The sequence below is a fragment of the Oreochromis aureus genome, linkage group 7, assembly GCF_013358895.1.
Source record: "Oreochromis aureus strain Israel breed Guangdong linkage group 7, ZZ_aureus, whole genome shotgun sequence".
Lineage (NCBI taxonomy): Eukaryota > Metazoa > Chordata > Actinopteri > Cichliformes > Cichlidae > Oreochromis > Oreochromis aureus.
This window is the reverse complement of record NC_052948.1, coordinates 41,802,898-41,821,612: the sequence shown is the minus strand read 5'-3', so window position 1 is coordinate 41,821,612 and position 18,715 is coordinate 41,802,898. Positions and strand designations below refer to the sequence as shown.

Sequence of the window (18,715 nt, the reverse complement as noted above, 5' to 3'; positions counted from 1 at the left end):
GGGAGTGTGCATTTACATTCATACATTATTGAATAATTGTTTCCTGATGCTCCCCTCTTTCCTAGAATATTAATTACCAAATGATGAAGCTTTGTTGGTCTGAGAGGTTGACACTGAGGGAGGAAGTGCGGGAGGGGGGCACACATGAAGGAGATCGTACTTTTTGATGGGGGTTAACTCTCGTTTTGAGTGTGTGCGGTTTGTGGGTCTGTTGTGTGGAGGGAGGTTGTGATGTGGAGCGTAGAGCGGCTGAGTTGGGTTTCAGGGAAAGGTTTGGTTTTTTTGAACGGGTGATGAGAATTTTCTGGGACAACTGGATGAAGCAGTGGATCTTTACTATTACTGGCGAGTGATCACTTATCAATAGTTTTACCTTGATTTCAAAGAAAGTTTTTTTTCAATTAGAACAAAAAGGCATAAAACCAGATGTCTAATAGTTACTGTACTGCAATATTTAGGTGCTCTTTTGGCCACTGTTTTGATATTTTATGTGCTGTTTTCCTTGTTAAATGAAGTTCAGTACAGGACTATTACATTTACAGTGACAACAGTTTGATCAATGACTTTAACTGATTCAGTTTCTGCACGTTTTTGGCAAACATCAGGGTTTCTTAGGGGATAAATCACTTTGAAGATAAGACAGAAGAAAGGAAGCTATAAAATCCTTCCCAATGAGAGAATCACAGCAAATATTGCTTGTTTGGCTTTTGTTCATGTTTTGTTTTTTTGAAATCCAGATTAGCCACACAAGTAAATCAAATTTCATGGATTGAGTAGCAGACCAAGTCCACAGCTCTCACTGTGAGCCTGCATGAGAAGTGCAATAGCGCCATCTAGTGGAGCCCTCGTGTACAGTGGCTAAAGAAAGTGTCTGTTTTTGTGTGCGTGCATAAAAAGTGAGACCAAGATCAGTAAGTTCAGAACTTTTTCCACCTTTATCGTGACCTGTAACTTAACTCAACTGAAAACTGAAATCCTTTACCTGGTTGGTAAATAAATATGTACACCCTTAACCTCCTAAGACCCGAACTCTTTCATGGCATGCATTTTTAATTTCTCTTTGGTATTTGGGCTGATTGAGACCTGATGAATGTAAAAACAAAGAATTACCAGATTTTTGTTTTTGACAAAAGTGAGATCCACATATGAGGACATTTGTTTTAAATTTCGATAAAACGGTGGCAGTATAATGTTCTCATAAGTGGATATCAGGCCCTTGTAGAGCAAAATTTAGTATATTGGTCGAGACAATCCAAAATATGATGTCCACATATGTGGACACCAGGTCCTAGGAGGTTAAACAAATTCTTTGTGGAAGCACATTTTTGGTTTTAACACACCATTCACTTGTTTTAGGGAAGGTGTCTATCAGCATGGCACATCTTAACTTTGTTAACTTTGCGGTACTTGCACCGTCTTCCTTGTGGAAGTGCTTCGGATTGTGAGGACATCTCCTGTGCACAGCCCTCTCCAGGATCCCACACAGATATTCAGCTGGGTTCGGGTCTGGTGTCTCACCGGTCCACTCCAACGCTTTAATCATCTTCTGGTTAAGCCATATTTGTTTCTCCGTGGGTGCGTGTGGGGTGGTGGTGTGCTGAAAGGTGAAATGTATCTTCTATTTCAGCTTTCTAGCAGATGCCTCTGTTCCAGCTGAAGAAGAATAGCCATCACCGTGTTCAGCAGACGTTTGGGCTCATCAGACCACACGCTTTTTAGTCACTTGCTGCAAAATTTAGCGTAAATGGATGTTTTTCCTCTATAAGGAAAAGCTTCCATCTTGCAACCCAACTCCCCCAGGCTGATGTATATACAGAATATGGAGCTTGTTGTCACATGTAGTACATGACCCTGCAACTCTTCTAATGTTGCTGCAGGTCTTTGGAAGCCTCCCTCACCAGCTTCTTTTCTTTTCATCAGTTTTGGAGGGGCTTTCCAGTTTTTATGTAATGTGCCATATTGTCCCTGTTTTCTTCACTTACCGATGACCGTCTTCTTTGTGTTCTGTGACACATCTCATGTCTTGGAAATTCTTTTGTATTCCGACTGATCCCTTTGATGAAACTCTTTTGCAGACGATGGATTTTGCTGCAACTAAGTTAACGTCAGGAAACTCCTACTGGAAAGTAAACTAAGAGATGTTGGTTTGTTTTGTAACAGGATTGTATAGCTTATAGGACACATTGAATGTGGAAAAAGTTCTGAAATGATTTATCTTGGTTTCTTTTTTCTTTTTTTACATTTTTTACAAACATTTTAACGACTTTTTATAACCACAGCAGGCAACGATGGATCCCACAGTAAGTAGATTTTAATGGCTGGACCAACATGCTTGTAAACACCGATTAAATGAGCAGAAATCTCCGAAAAGTAAATTCCCAGTAAGTACTTAGCTTTGGTTTACACTCACTGTTTAGCTTCATAAACCCAGACGTCACCCAGACTTAAAGCCATGAAATACATGAGGCTTCTGATGTAGGAGCAGGCTTGTAGCTGAGAGAGAGCACGTATCAGCTCAGTTTTCGTTACTTTGGCGAATATTTTTCTGGTGGGAGCTGAGGGTGGTGAAATTATGTTAACACAAAGAAGAAGCCCCTCTTGCGTCATTAACCACTTCTCTTCTGTCTGTAGCCATCTCCAAAATATCGCAACACATTTGGTGCTTCCCGTAAATTTGGGTTTTCCTAAGAATAAGAAGATACTGAAAGGATGTGGAAGCTATGGAAGAGGCATTTTTGACTAAATAAAGCTGAGTCCTGGTGTTTCTGAAAATGTGGTCAAACTGCTTCGATTATGCGGTCTGTTATGTGTCTACTGTAGAAGAATGAGGATTGATGGATTTTTTGATGAATGTGTGTGTGTGTGTGTGTGTGTGTGTGTGTGTGTGTGTGTGTGTGTGTACACTAAAATGTAATGATTCAGAAAAAGGTTACTCCTGACTCTTTCATGGCAGTAAGTGTTTTTCCCTCCTCTTCACTCAATCCCAAATGATGAAGCCCTGTCAGAGACAAATGTAAGGAAATTTCCAGCAGTTCCAGTGAACAAAGTAAAGGCGCAATGATTAAACTAAAAAATGATCCGTTTTTTAATTTGCTGCGGAGAGCAGAAAATCTGAGGCTTACCAAAAAAATAAATAAATGAACAAGCAGATTCTGCTTTAGCGATTTAGAGTTTGGAGGAAGTTGTTTGAGATCATTTACAGGCAGCTGCTGATCAGAACAAGGCAATAAAATCTGATAATGTGTAATAATCATGGGTGGCTTTGCTGTTCAGTCTAGTCATGTTTTTCATTATCAACAACAAAGTTTACAGTTCTTAAAATTAAATCCTCTAGGTTTGTTTTTAGCTAGTAGAAGATAAAATATCATCTCAAGCAAACATGTCAACACTTTAATGCATATTTATTTCTTTTAGTCTATTTTAAATCTATATCTGCCATAAAAGTTACTGATTGTTGAGCTCCACTATAACGTTTGTGGGTTAGAAGAAGTGATAAATAAAAGTGCCTTTGTGTACTGTAAGACACAAAGGGCAAGAATCAGTATTATTTATGGTTCTTGGTTGCTTTTCAGATAATTTGATAAGAAATGAAAACAACACTGACATTGTATCATCTTATAAATTTCTGTAAGCAGATAACTTATTAGTGATTATTGCCTTTCTTATCTATTTATCTGATCCCAAGTAAATGTGGCATTTATTTGGATTTGTGTTTGTGGTCACGAGGGACATTAGTCTAATATTTCTCCTTTCGGGGCAGATTTACTGTTGCTCACTGCCAGGGTAAAACCCTCCTTTGGCTTTAAAGAAAAAGCCTCCTGTCTGTGATGGTCCCTGGGATTTGTTATTTTTGTGGTTTATTGTAAGGTTGGTTTCTGTTTCTTTAGTGCTGCTTGAGGTTTTTTTTTGTTGTTTTTGTAGTTATAACTTCCTGCTTTTGGCTTTATAATTTGAGGACTCAGTCTTGTATAACAGTTTGGTTTCTGTTTTGACTTTATTTCTTCCCACCTTCCCACCCTATCAGTTTGTTTCCTTTCTGTTGTCTGTGTGTGTAGTCGATATATCTTGGATTGATTCCTGTTTTATTTTATAATAGTTTTCACTGGTGCCTTGTTTCATTTCTGATTGTCTGATTGTGTGTTCGGTGTTTTCACTTGTTTCTTGTTCCCTTCTTGTTTCTTGTTCCCAGCAAGTTGTAAGTATACGCTATAAATATAACAGTCCTCCTTTTCTTCTTCGACACGTTTGCTTTGGGTCCATTTCTGTTGTACAGAGTTCCCTTGTCTGACTCGTAGCGTTTGATTATATCGGAGGTTTTTGGACTTTGTGTTTTTGAATTTATTTAATCACCAATTAAAGCGAGCGTTTTATTTGAGTGCTCTCCCTCCTGCATTCTGGATGTTGTGTTTTCCTATCTACAGCCCACAAAACCACCTTACTGTCTGCTGTCTGGCTTTGCCGAGGAACTTCATTAACAAGTTTGTGACTGAAAGGCACATAAACAGATTTATTGCGTATGTGGTATTTCCCCTTTCACAGCACAAAATTTTGGGAGGAAAATGTTTAAGTGAATCATACAAACATGATTTGCTAAACTTAACAATGAATTTATTGTAAATTCTGCTGTTATTAAACACCGATTTTCCACTTAATTGTTGTGGTTCCTGGTAGAAGAAGTTATTAATTTAGAGATGTCACTGAAGAACAGCTGCCCAGTGCGACATGCAGGCTGCCAAGTTGCTCTTTACATTGAGCGTGTTGAGTGTGTTAGGGTGTGTCTGGCTTTAGTCTCATTTTTACACAGAGATCAGTCAATAATGGAAGCTGGAAGAAGAACCAAAACTTTTGCAGAGCTCTGTGTTCAAACTGCTGAGTTTGCACACAGAGCTCTGCAAACATTACAAATGTATTCTTAAATACATTTGGCTTTTATTTTTTCCTCCTCTTTATTCATGCTTAAATGTTTTTCAAGATTGTATCGTGACTCAGACAGAGCTGAGTTAGCAGAAAAATAATTCTGACCAGCAAACTGTAAGATTTAGACTCATTCAGCTGTTCAGATTCTGCAGAAATTGTTGCTCTCAGATGACTCTGAGTCAGATTCCTCCATTTGACTTGGTTAAATATCTGCAGCCTCGCATAACTTGGCAAAAAAAACAATGACGATACCATGGCATAGTAGTCATGACTTCACCAACTTAAGGATTGCTTAGGGTCTGATTGGAAGAAATGATCTGTGTTTTGATGACGTGCAAGTTTCCAGTTTACACTGCACCCTGGTTTTGCATTAAAGCAGGTTTTCTTGGCTAATGCCTTTGCTCCAGATTTGTGTGCCAGATTTTTCCAGGGAACAGCAGCCTCTACGATCCCCCCCAGCCCCATCTCAGCTTCTTACAGAAGGTTTGCCTCACTGTGTATGGATTACCTTTTACCTTTTACCTTTCGAAAACATCCAATAATCTTCCATTTTAATTTATAAAAAAGGATTTTTTCACAAACAAATTTGTATACAAAGTAATTAGCTTTAGAAATCAACTGTAAACTACTGTGGAACTGATTAGTTTGAAAAATGATAGAAATGTGAGGTGAGCTCAAAGAAAAAGTTTGTTTGCATGAAGAATATGCAAAAACACACACACATAAAATCACTTTTTCATCTTTAGTAGTGGTTGTATTGTCAAAAAAGCATATCATCTAAAAAAGGGATGACATTCAGATCAGTAAAAACCACGAAATCACAGATGGTTTAAAGATAATCAGTTAATCAATTCTACTGGATATAAAGAGGGAGTTATATAGAAGAATTTTTTTTTTAATAAACTCCAGCAGTTAGACAGCTGGGTAGACAGCTATTCCCAGAGTTGTGTGTGATTTTCCACACAGATCTAACAGAAGATTGTATTTTTTTTAAATGGTGAAGAATTGAAGTCAAAGTGCACAAAGGCAAAGCCTGGAGTTGAGGAAGTCTTTTTTCAAGCAGATGCTGTCTGGGGTAAAGGTCTGGGCGTTAGGACTGAAAGATAAGTAGATGGCTGACTAGGTTGCATGCACTCTGCTCTTTCTCATTTCCGACCATTACAATGGTTCCTTCTACTGAGAAACAGCCCCATAACATGATGCAGCCTCCACCGTGCCTTTAGCATTGGAGTGGTATTAGCCCTCTTGGCCTACAACAAAAACAACAAGAAGTAATAAAGTGCTGTTGAGATGGTTCTCCTTCTTCTATCCCACTTCTAATGATCTGTTAAACACTCCATGTACATCCTACATGTAGAATTATGTGACGAGTCTTTAGGGATTCGGTCTTCTTTTAGCTTTCCACAAACCCATCTCTACTGAGTGTCCTTTTTTTAAAATCACATTTTAGTTGTGTATTAACTTAAAGCCAACAAACTACTTTGGTGGAATATTTCCCCATCTGTTTTGTTGCAGTGGTAATTGCACATCACGGGTGTGACTTTGTAAACTACAGTAAACCACATTATTTGGATATCATTCTCTTCTTTAAAGCATGTTTTCTTTCACTTCTCTATTTACCACACAAACGTTCATCGCTTTTTGTGCATTTGATAAAAGAAATAACAACAACATGCTGTTTACTGCTGACTCAGGACTTTTTGAGATCACGTAAAGTCACCAGCCGTAGCGAAAAAGCACACAATCACGAGTTTAGTAAAAGATGATGTCGACCAGTGCAACAGACCAGGGCTGAGAGAAAAACAAGGACAATATGCACGGTTAACCCGGACAAATTACTGGCTCGATGCCATTTGAAATTTGGTAAACATGCTTGCTTTTCCACAAAATGAAGAACCTACAAAAATAAAAAAAAAAAGAATTAAAAAAAAGACCCTTTCTTTTTCTAAATTAAACATTACTGGCATAAATGATCTCTTGCCAGGAACACTCAAAGAGTCACTTCCTCTTGCTCTTGACACCAGAGAGAAGCTGTTGCTGCTTTGCTTGCAGTCTAGCTGATACCCTTAACTATGACCTTTCTCTTTTTCATGCACCAACATTAAACTAAAACAGAAACCACTGCTGCATCTGAACTGTTACATGTATTGAAAAAGGAGATTTTAATTGCCGCTTTCATAGATTCTGCAAACACCAGTTTCTTATCAACGCTTTCATTACGCAGCTTTTCCAGCAAAAATGATGTACTTTCTCTAAAAGAATTTTGAAAAAACCTATTGCACTGTAATGAAATCAAGACAACAAAGAATACAAAATTATAATTTGTTGCACATCTATAACTTCCCGCGCATCACTTTGAATACACATTATCATGCAGTACATCATTTTCAGTACATTCTGCAGCATATTTGGGCTCATAAAAAATCGAAACGCCTAGCTCTCTCTCTCACTCTCACTCTCACTCACACACACACACACACACACACACACACACACACACACACACACACACACACACACACACACACACACAGAAACACAAAACTCTTGCCTCATTTGTTAAAAATCTAACTAATATACAATGTTTTCTTGGTCACAATATTATTTTTAAGCTCAGTACTTTGCAGGTTGTATTTGAAGCTTTCGAACTCCTTCATTCCCAACCGTTTGCCTGAGCACGGGGCAGTGTCCTGGGCTGGCCGTGACCAGCACCCTGCAACCTGTTCGTTCACTTAGAAACTTCCTTAATGAGTCATCGAAATATTGGTTTCCTTCTTTGTAGCCGTCCAACAAAAGCAGAGCCTTGCCAGATGTGATTAAAAGAGTTCTCAGCTTTTCTGTTGATATCTTTTTGGTGAGTGGAAGCTGAGTTGTTATCTCCTGAAACAAGTCGCCCTTCACGGAGCTGCAGTCAACATATAAGAGAAGACGAAGTGCGCTGAGGTCAAGGAAGTTGGAAAGGGCATCTGTGGGCCATTCAGTCCAGGATGAGATCAGGATGTGGGCTACAGTTGTTTTCCCACTTCCGGGAAGTCCCTCGAGGAAAAATGTCTCGCCAGCTCCCGGGAGTAAAGCAGGAAGATTCACAGGGTGGCCTTCACTGAAAATAAAAAAAGCAAAGTTGAGTTTGTGAAGTCAACATAAACCCAAACAAATTTAGAGTATGGTGTGTCTGTGAGGTTTAAGTTCTTTTTCGAGATCCTGGGCTTATTACAGACTACTTTTACTTTACCTCACAATAACTTCTGCATAACAACATTTGCATTTGTTCCGACCCACTAAAAATCTTTACTGCGATACATCGACATGTACTGTAGCTATCCGTGCATTCAAAAAATATTCTCGAGCTGAGCTGAGCTTCACAAGCTCGCTCACTGATTTCGCAACTGTTGCCTTGGATAGACCAATAGCCATGACAATGTCAGTCAACTATCATAAATTAGCATTAAATGGGCAGAAGTACTGTTCACAAACACAAATGTAGGAACAAAAAAAAGAAAACAAAAGCCTTGCCATGCCATGGTCATTCCCTTTTGTGTATTATAAAAAGTTTTTAGCTGTCACAGGAACTGTGTTTAAACCCAGCATTATATATTTTTATTAAGCTAAATCTGGAAGGCCACACAGTAAATTAATTGTGACCATAAACTTGTCTACCCTTAAAAATATAATAACCTCATTATTTTTTAAATGTGCTATCTATTACTGTAGATTCATAGAGGATGGTGTTACTGCTAACAAGGACCACTACCTAATAGAACACTAACTGAGACGATTTCATGTAGCACGCCACACACAGCTCTGCAAAATGCTGGGTGGTTGCAAGTGAATGAAAAGAGGATTCATTGTATGCGATTTTCTGGAAAGAAGAACAAATTTTTTTCTAAGGCTGCGTGTACGGGAAATGATATCGGATAAATGCATAGTCGTCTATTTCCCAATCACTTTGGACACACGTATTTATGACTCACTTGTTTTGCAGTCTGCGAGGCAGCTCCTCCGCACTGAAAGTGCCGCATTGATTTCTTCGCTCTGCACTGAGAAAGCTTTCTGAGTAATGCGTTTTCACATACAACCCCAGATTTTCCTCCACATGGCCTGGAGACAACAAGAAGTCCAGTCAGTCATTTGCTGAAGATGTGAAATATCCTTCAGGTCTTTCTTTTCAGATAATCTTTCAGTGGCAGATAAATCATGTAAACTATATTTCTCAACTTGATGAGCTACCTACCTTCATTACAAGTAGTTATCTCATTCTCATAGTTGTCGTCATAACTTCTCAGACCTAACGGGGGGAACAGCATTGTTAGAAATATGACAACACAGAGGACAGTAAGATAAGAACAAAACAAAACAAAACACTGAAGAACTCAGTTTTATTTGTGACCAGTGTAGAAATTCAACAGCAAAACAGCAATAAAAATAAAACCACTGAACTCACAGGAAGCAGCGGTAGGAGCAGGTCTTTCCAGGAGGTTCCTGGTGCTGTGAGTGCTGTGATTGTGGGATCCTGTAACACAAATGTACACTTTAATGCAACATACTGGTACAACAGGTGATGTAGTCTTTAAGCACTGATACACTGAATGTATGGAGGTTGTTGGGTTTGTTTTGTTTTGAATTATACATTCTTTAATTGACCTTATATTTGCTAAAATGGTGCTATACGATCATATATGTAGTGATTTGGTGTCATAATCTATTATGATTCTGACATATGACATATATTTGCACACATATTTGTGTCCTTTTATATTTATAAGTATTTTTATACCTATATCTCTATATTTCTCTATATTTTTATATCAATATCTCTGTTTCTACACCTTATTTTAAATCAGTGCTTTACGTTTATTGTATATTTGTTGCTATGACAACTCATTTTCCCTCTGGGATTAATAAAGTCTCTCTGATTCTGATTCTAATATTTTGCCTTTGAAGTTTCAAGTATTCCTCAAAATGTCCAATATTTTCATATGCTCTTGAAAGCACCACAATAAAGACCCACGCCTTCCTGATAACTGCGTGACAGTTTCCTGATCTATAACCTGATCTACCTATAAGAAAAACGTCATTTTTACACATTCATATGTGAAAACATGTTTAATAAGTTTTCCAGTGAACTTGAGTGAGGTGTGTGAACAATAATATAAACTCGTGCTGAAAAAAATCACCCGTGCGTTTACAATTAGCTTTGAATTCCCCTTGTAGATAAACCAAAACCACACTGGGTGTTTCCCACAAGCTAGCCGGTCTGGTCTGATAGTTGCGAAACGCATTAGAATGTAAAAAGCTAAGTCATGGTCACACGAAAAAAAAAAAAAACACTGCAGGTCACATGCTAAAGAATTTCCAGCAAAATTCTGTTCAAATCGGACAAGAACCTCCTGAAACGTTCACAGATGCTTCCTCTTTTACGTGACCTACAGTGTCACCAGTGTTCCTGGGAGTATGCATGTGTTGTTTTCTTTTCTTTTTTTCCCAATCAGAGCTGCCCAGCCTTTCACACAGGAAAGATACATTTTGCAGTGCTGACTAATGAATTTAGATTGTCTGTGAGTTGGTTGGCACAAGACCAACAACAAGGTTTTGGTTTTGCTTGGGCATTAAAGTTAAAATCATTTAGTCAACGTCAGCTCTGTCGTTGCACATTTTATGCAGTTTTACTGAATGTTTAAAATAAAACCAGAGCGAGTACTTGCAGCGAGGTGATAAATAGCTTGTCTGTTTTTGTGGCAAAGGGAAATGCAGGTTTGCATTAAGATCACCTTTATGTTGTATTACAGGTTTTGCAAGATGACTTGCTTTCATTTTGAATTTGTTTCTTAAATATCTTGCAAAGTATCTATTGTTTGAGATAACTGTTTATATGTAAGCCCATTATTCAAGATAACTGCTGCTAACTGTGGTATTTTAACACCTTACTAAATTGATACCCTTCATTTTGCCAGGTTTGAAACCAACATTTCTGTCTGCAGCACGACACAGGATATGTAAGCATTACTATCTGTGCTGAACTGAGGGACTGATTGGTTACCTTTTCGTCGTCGATAGGTGACCACTCCAACAGAGGCTAATACCACTATCACTCCTATGCACAGTATAATGATGACAGCATCATTTTTTGCAGGAAGAAGTGGTATGTCATCTGTGAAAAGAGTCAAAACATTGTGGGATTAGTATTTCATGGTAATATCTATGCTTTGGCAATTTTAGCCACTCTGGAAATAACCAAACATACCAAAAACATATAACTACAAACTTCCCCTTTGCTGGTCAAGGACAAAACCTTATAGCAGCTATAGTGCCTCATTATGCTGGTGCAATGGCAGATATGGTCACATAAAAAGGTCTTCTTTCACATTTTTTATTTATTTCTTTGTTCTTGTATTAACAATACACTTCTCTTACTCTAGTATTGAACATTTTATATGTATAAGAAATGAATTAAAATATATTTCTCATTTCCCTCAACAGGATCATCATTAAACTCTAGCCTTTTGTGTTTTATCATTACAATATGACTTGCAATAAAGCTTCCTGTGGGAAATACCGCATGGGAAAATGTGGCTAGTTTTTCATCAAAGAAATAAATATGACACACGCAAAGCACATTAAAAGTGAAACAGTTTTGATACATGTTATAATTTTTTTTTTTTCCATATTGGTGTGAAAGTGATGAGCAGCCTACATGCAGACATGGAAAAGTCTCACATTTGAAGATTTGCTACGCAGCTACATCCACACACCAGACAAACACCACCCACCAGCTTCACAGAAACACATGAGGTCTTTTAATTCCAGGAAAGCGGTGGAAAAAGTGGGGAAATCATATGTACATATCTAAATCTCTGATGTAGGGTGGGGATAAAAGCCAACATGTACAAAACAAAATTCTGATCATAACAGGAAGTTGGTGATGACAGGCACACAGGTTTTGAGAACATATTTCCTGTGGTAGCTTTGAACATTTAGAGCTTCACTTGAACTTTTAGTGTCATCTGCTCTTTTGGGGGCTGTTTAAAAAAACAACAACTCTATTTCAGTTTCTGATCAGTTAAACAGGCACAGTATGTAATGTTGGAGCCTTTTCTCTCCTTTTTTTAAAGGGAGGCACAGAGTACAGCCAGATGATTCCCACCTGGAAAAGCTGGGATTATGTTACACCCCCCCTTCCTGTTAAATATTGTGAGTATTGTTTTGGAAGAAATCCATTTCTACGACGCCATCCTGAAAGGAAGCCAACATTTTGATCTCGAAGACACAGCTATAAGCTGCATGTAACTCTCATGCACATGCAGGAGGACATGTAAATACCATGTACCATTTCAAGACTGGAAACGAACGCTTACCTGGAATAGAAATTGTTGCGGAGGGGCCGTCTTTTGTAAATTTACAGGTGTAGTTGTTTTTTTCTGTTGAGCTGACTTTTATCTGGCTGGTGATTCTAAAAATCTGGTCTGGTGTTGATTCAGCAGTGGTGTTGGGATTGAGTGTCTCCAGGTTTCCATTCTGCCATTCAACTGTTGACTTAGGGTATCCCTCAGACTGGCAGGTTATCAGGACCTCATCACCCGTTGCAACCCTCTCAATGCGTTTGGTCACTGGTTTATAAGATGCTAGGGAAGAAAATGAAGTTTTATTGTAACACAAGATTGATAACAGCATGTGCTGAGTTTGTCAAAATCGTTTTCTTTCTTCTTCTTCTTCTTCTTCTTTTTTTTTTTTTTATTTACAAAGTTGACTAATAGTGGTCTTTGTTTCATTTTCAGTTTGAGTGAAACTTTAACTGCCCAGAAATGACCATGCGCTTTGGCAGTTACAAGACCATTCCCAGAACAATGCTTGTGAAATCTTCAGAAAAGAAAAGTAACAGGCTTACAGTGCAACACGTGTATTTCTCACCTTCAACAGACAACGTTATAGTTTTATAGTCGGCTCCATCCGCTGAATGAACCACACACTGGTACTTCCCGGCGTCACTGATTCTAAGACTGGACATCTGTAAAGTGACAAAAGAACAAGAGTCCTCTGTTATGCCCTCTTAAAGAAACCATTAATGGAAAACTTTCCAGCTCTATCCCTCCCTCTGCCTCTCTTATTAGGGTTTTATTTTGTACTATAATATAAAAAATAAGCAGACTTAGTCCTTTTATGAGTATACACCCCTGTAAAGTTCCAGTAAAGTATCCTGTGGCACTTTCTAGGGAACTTAAACCTGTTGAGAGTAATTTTTAAAAAGGTGAAGAAGAGCTGGCGAGTTTAAACAAGCTTAATGCTCAGAGGAAAGTTAGTAGGAATTAAGTGGTAAGCCGTCCAACATGTGTTATGTAAGTCTGAGTAGCTCAGTGCCAGGAATTACCTTCAGTTTAGCCCAGCCTTCCGCCAGCTCCTCGGTCAGAAGCTGCACTCGTCCCCGATACTTTGGAGATTCCGAGCGCGCCACGCCATTATCCAGCCGGATCACGTCCTGAACGGAGTCAGAGTTGATCCAGTGCCAGGTCACGTTCAGGTCAGGGTGAGGATAGGAGGGTTTAGGGTTGAACTTGCAGCCCATCACGACACTTTCTCCAAACTCTGACGTGTACAGGCTTTGCTCTGCCTCCACAGTGAACAAGACTGCAGGGAAATGACACAAAATAATGCCAAGATGAAGGTAAATACTCCAGTCTTAAAATGTTTACAAGCATCTTATACTTTTTACATAATCTCACTCTGCAGCTGTAAGTGCCTCACGTGTCAGATATGTAGTTATTGTTCTGACTTTGCTTCTACATATCCAAAAAATGTATTTACCACCCACCTGAGAGAGAGGGCTGAAATAACACTTGTAAAACTATAAGAAGGGGCCAGTCCATTGAGATCTGAGGATGAAAAAAAGGGATTATTACCAGATGTTGAGATTCTTTAGTGATGAAACATGAGTCACTTTACCGAAGAAAACCAGCTGTGCAGTGTGATCTTGTTTGCCTCTTAATTTGGCAAAAAGCTGTGTGACACTATATCACATGGTAATCACAATCTAGCAAGACTCAGCTCCAAAGAAGTACTTCCCTCTTCTTTATCTTTTATAACAGGGAAAAATAACAAAGGGAAGTTTTTGTTTTAACACTGAAGCCATGCCAGCACACTTCAACCCCACCATCCTCACATAACAGCCCACCTATCTACATAAAACATTTTTCCACCACCCCATTATATCTGGAAGTGTAGCTATACCAGGTTTCTATGGAAAAAATATAACTTAACAGCAACTGCAAATGTGTACAAGAGCATCTTTTGTTTGCTTACACAGCAAGCAACTTTGATAGGTGAGTAAGTAGGATATAAACAGACATTTTCTCCGGCATTTCCTCCCCAAGTGGAAAGACAATTACAGTTCTGCAGAACTCTGATTGTTAAGATCTGTCATCAGTTATTTTAACCACAGTCGTATCTGATACGTGATGGTAAGGGAGTTTTAGAGTACGTGTCTGCATACACAGATAAATCAGATAGATGAGAATCCAAAGACTTGTTAAAAAAATAAATGTAAGCGTCAAAAATAGATGGCCCGTGTAAAAACTGAAAAAATGTACATGGCTCATTTGTACATGCAAAAAGATACAGAGCACAGAATATCTTTACATTATTATTTTATTATTATTAATATTGTCACCATTGATGGTGTTGCTATAGTGTTAAAAATATATATGTGTATATATTAAAAAAAATTGTAAGTTGTCCTAAATAAATAATATGCCCTCTTACCTGTAGGTCATTCAAAAACAGCCAGCTGTGTTGTCATTAGTTATTTCCTTCTTCCTTGAGCTTTAAATGTGATCTGCGCTCCCACCGCGACTCCCTTCGAACAGTTAAGGCAGGGGGCGTGGCAACCCTGTACGGAAATACGACGTTTTGCTCGAAATTAACTCTCCGCTGTTCACACGGAAGCTGACTTGTGTTTACTGTAAGTAAAGAAGCGATCAAAGTGTTCCCGACAGTAAACTCCTCCAAATATAATGGCTCAAACATTAATGATCAGCAAACAGATATTGAGCAACATTCGAGTCCTGTAGCTTGTGTCCGAAACTAATACTGGTTCGGTATTTTTTTTTTTAAACGCACTTGTTTCTGTCTATGTGGTCAGGACTCCCAAACTATGGCGTCCTTTATTGGGAATTTCTTATACTACCTTAGTATCACCCAGTTTGACCACTTACTGTAAATATTAGTCTAGGTAAAACTCTAACAATATCATCAACAGTGATGAATGAGTTAGCAAAGACATCCTCTACTTAAAGAAAATAGGCTGTGTAAATATTGTAGTGTAAATAATAAGTAAAATTCCAGCAGCAGCACCTGAACTCTCGGTCTAAGGCATCAGGTCATAATCCCAACTCTATATCTTGGGGAAAAGAATCAAGAAGGACTTTTTCTTAGAAGATGTATTTAGTTATTTATTTAATGTACCACTTATAATGGTTAATGGTTACATTTCTCTAGTTATCAAGACTTGAGAAAACTAATTAACTACTACCATGGGTTAGGGTTAAGATCGGGTTGTCAATGATGTCGTTGTTTTTTTTTTTTATACTTTGACTCAGGGTTAAAGTACCAACAATTAAATACTATACAATAATACTTTGTATTTTTTTTCATTGTCTTCATAATTTAAATGTTCTTTTTTAGCTGCATGTAATTATTTGACTTTCAGTATGCTAAGTTAAACATTTATCATTCACAAGTTGCTAGTTGCTTATTAATAGCACAGTGGCGCTTATTAATGCTTCATCCTTCCTTTCCATACTTAACAGCAGCAGGGCCAGTACCTAAGGTTTTCCCCTCTACTACATCATAGTAATACACTGTTGATGGTAAGTAATGAGCAAGACATGATCTTATTAACCTCAGCTCAGTGTTTGTCATACTCATTCTCCCTTAAAAGTGTTTAGTATAGTCTATTATCATGTAACACAACTAAAACCTACAGTTATTAATAGTGTCTTTGTAACTCTTTGATTACGTTTTTAACTCAGAATCTATCCATCCATCTATCTTCTTTTCTGGATCTGGGTCAACAGAGTAGAAGTCTAAGCAGAGACAGATCCCCCTCCTAGGCCACCAGGCCAGTGTGTCCTGGGTCTCCCCCACGTCTTCTTCCCAGCAGGACATGCCTAAAAACCCCTCACCTAGGTGGCTATGTGTCTACACGTTTACATTATATGTGTTTTGTGGACTTGGAGAAGACATTTGACTCCACCAGGGTTGTTGCTCATTGTTTCAGTTCCAGTTAGAGCTTGGTTCCTGTGCTGGCAGTAAATCAGACACATTCCTGGTAGAAGTTGGATCCCACCAAAGCTCCTCTACTAAAGTTTTACTTTTTCAGTATCACTAATGACGGCAACAATAAACAATATCAAGAAAGAAAAAGAATAAGATAAAATACATAACTACTTGATCTAAATTAAGTTGGGTTGCAAAATTCATATAGCAAAGCCAACTTATTAGTTTTAAGGGGATCATTCAAAGTCAGCTAACTGACCAATTGACTGATGAAGTTGTGTACTGGTCATGCATTAAGACCATGAGAAGAGCTGTAGGTGGGTGCTGAGTCAAACTTTGGTTGTGAAGTTGTTAAATAAGCTCTGAAAGTACTACTGCCTCAGCAATTCTTATCCATCCATTTTCTTATCCACTTTTCAAGTCATGTTTGCGTGGGGTTGGGGGGCTTTCCAGCCATTATAAAGCCAGAAACTGGGGCATATCCTGGACAGATCAGCAGTCTATCAGTGTGAGAGGACTGTGAGAGGAAGCAGGAATACCCAGTGTAAACCCACACACGGGAAGGCATGGGGAGAACATCCAAAATCCATGCAGGACCCAAGCCCAGGACCTTCTTCCTGTGAGGGGACAGTCCTAACCATGACAGCACTATGCCACCCTGAGATAACAGCTACTCTGATGATAAGTATTGCATATAAAGACAAAAGCCATAGTGCAATATTAATGAGTAAATTTAAACAAAGCAGAATTTTGCCCACTGAGTTTAAGTCACATGTATTTGACACAATACCCCAGAGCAGTCAATACTGTGGAATTTTCATTTGGCATGTAAATGTATTTGTAAAAAGTACCGTTTAAATCAACACACACGCAAAACCAAGATGTTTACACAAGACTTAAAAAGTCATGTGCTGAAAGCTGGAGAGGTGGAGTTGAATGAACAAATGTTATTTGAGGGAATTTTTACCTGCATGTTTAATCAAGTCATCTCTCACGTGGAATATACAGCAGGGTGTCATCCAAACATTATCCTGTGCCAACCTGCATAACATGGAACCATAAAACATTTCTGGGTTTCCCATGTGTTTACCTCTTGGCTGAATCAGGAATATCAGCTAATGTGACGAGAAGCTTTATTTTCACAGTCTTTTTCCACTTACGGAAGTAAAACAGGTAAAACAGCTGTCTGTCTGTAAAAGGTACTATGACAAAGACTCGGTGTTGGAGAGGCAAGGATATCTGAAACAGTGACATGACATCTTTTATTTATTTTTCCTTTAAATGTAATTAATTAAAATTTCAAAGTAAATTATTGTATTCAAAAAGAAAAATAAACAGATGTATTAAGGAGAGGTTTTGTCCACAGTGACGACCGTTCACACATGTACTTAACACTGTGACTTCTCTGTGTGACATATCTCTACACGGTTTATTTAAGTTAGCGTTTGTCACGTGAAGTTGCCAGGAAGGTGACTGATGAGAAGTTCCCGCTGCCGTTGCAATTCACTGATGGTACATGATAGCTTGGCGTGATATGAGTCACTGCAGCATGAAACTATCACATAAGTCCAGTTCATTTTGCTTTTGATTCATGAATTCACAGGGGAAAAACTGAAGACGAACAAGCATGGGATGCTATTTTTCCCACGAATTCATGGTAGGATCATGTCACACCTGATGGCTCAGGTGGTTCAAAGTCCAAAAACTCCAGCCATGACTAGATGAAATTTCATCTGGCAGTTTAACTTCTGTTTCACTTCCAGGAGAGAAGAAGTTTCAGAATTCATCAAAGTCCACCGCAGCTCCAAGTATATCTCAAACTATATCACTACTAGTGCTAAATTAATGCTACTCCGTTCTTCAAATACAAAAATAAATAAAACTGACAGAAATTTATTTTGAAAGTCAGTCCCTCTCTCTGCTGGTCATGTATCGACCATCCACACTGTTAAATATTTAGCTTACAAATTGGTGTCGTATGCATTAATATATGTATAATTTCCATTGTTAGTTACCTAACATGTCATTCAAGATTAAAACTATACTGTCTATGATTAAAACAAAACTATCTGAAGCAAAACCCTTGTATAATTAACCCAGTTACCATTCAATCCAATGGTTTTAAGAGACTACTAGGCTACTATATTATTATTATTATTATTATTATTATTATTATTATTATTATTATTATTATTTAAAAAAAACTCTCCACCACCCGGAGTTTACGTATCTTAAAGCAAGCCATTCAGTCAACGAGTAAACGTTATAATGTAACGCTACTATTTAAGTGACCCATGACGACCACTAGAGGGAGCCAAACTACACCATCTAACTCACTTTAGCCTTCAAGTAATCAGTCTGTCCCTTACTATACTTACTTTAAAAAAAATCATCATAGATTTGTTTTGTTTTGGTTGATTTTGTCCACTTGTTTTTGTGTTTATTTTAAAATAAGTATTTTACAAATGTGACTAAAATGAAAACTGAGATTAAAACCTATAAAAACGATTTCCTGTGTGTTTTAATTGTATTA

At 38.1% G+C, this 18,715-nt stretch overlaps 1 protein-coding gene and 1 long non-coding RNA gene across 2 annotated transcripts; one reads left to right on the top strand and one right to left on the bottom strand.

Annotated features, from left to right (window-relative positions):
• Positions 1–5,649: 5,649 nt before the first annotated feature.
• LOC116335219 (coxsackievirus and adenovirus receptor homolog) lies at positions 5,650–14,761 on the bottom strand. The gene is made up of 10 exons (XM_031758846.2): positions 14,668–14,761; positions 13,721–13,781; positions 13,280–13,536; positions 12,823–12,919; positions 12,270–12,536; positions 10,955–11,065; positions 9,359–9,427; positions 9,149–9,202; positions 8,889–9,015; positions 5,650–8,017 (listed from the first exon to the last, which is right to left on the bottom strand). The coding sequence occupies exons 2-10, from the start codon at positions 13,773–13,775 to the stop codon at positions 7,531–7,533; spliced, it is 1,524 nt and encodes a 507-aa protein (XP_031614706.1). The 5' UTR covers positions 13,776–13,781; positions 14,668–14,761; the 3' UTR covers positions 5,650–7,530.
• Positions 14,762–14,768: 7 nt separating this feature from the next.
• Positions 14,769–18,689, top strand: LOC120441028. The gene is made up of 3 exons (XR_005613730.1): positions 14,769–14,866; positions 15,714–15,773; positions 15,936–18,689. It is a non-coding gene; the product is annotated as an uncharacterized LOC120441028 (long non-coding RNA).
• The last annotated feature ends 26 nt before the right edge of the window (positions 18,690–18,715 follow it).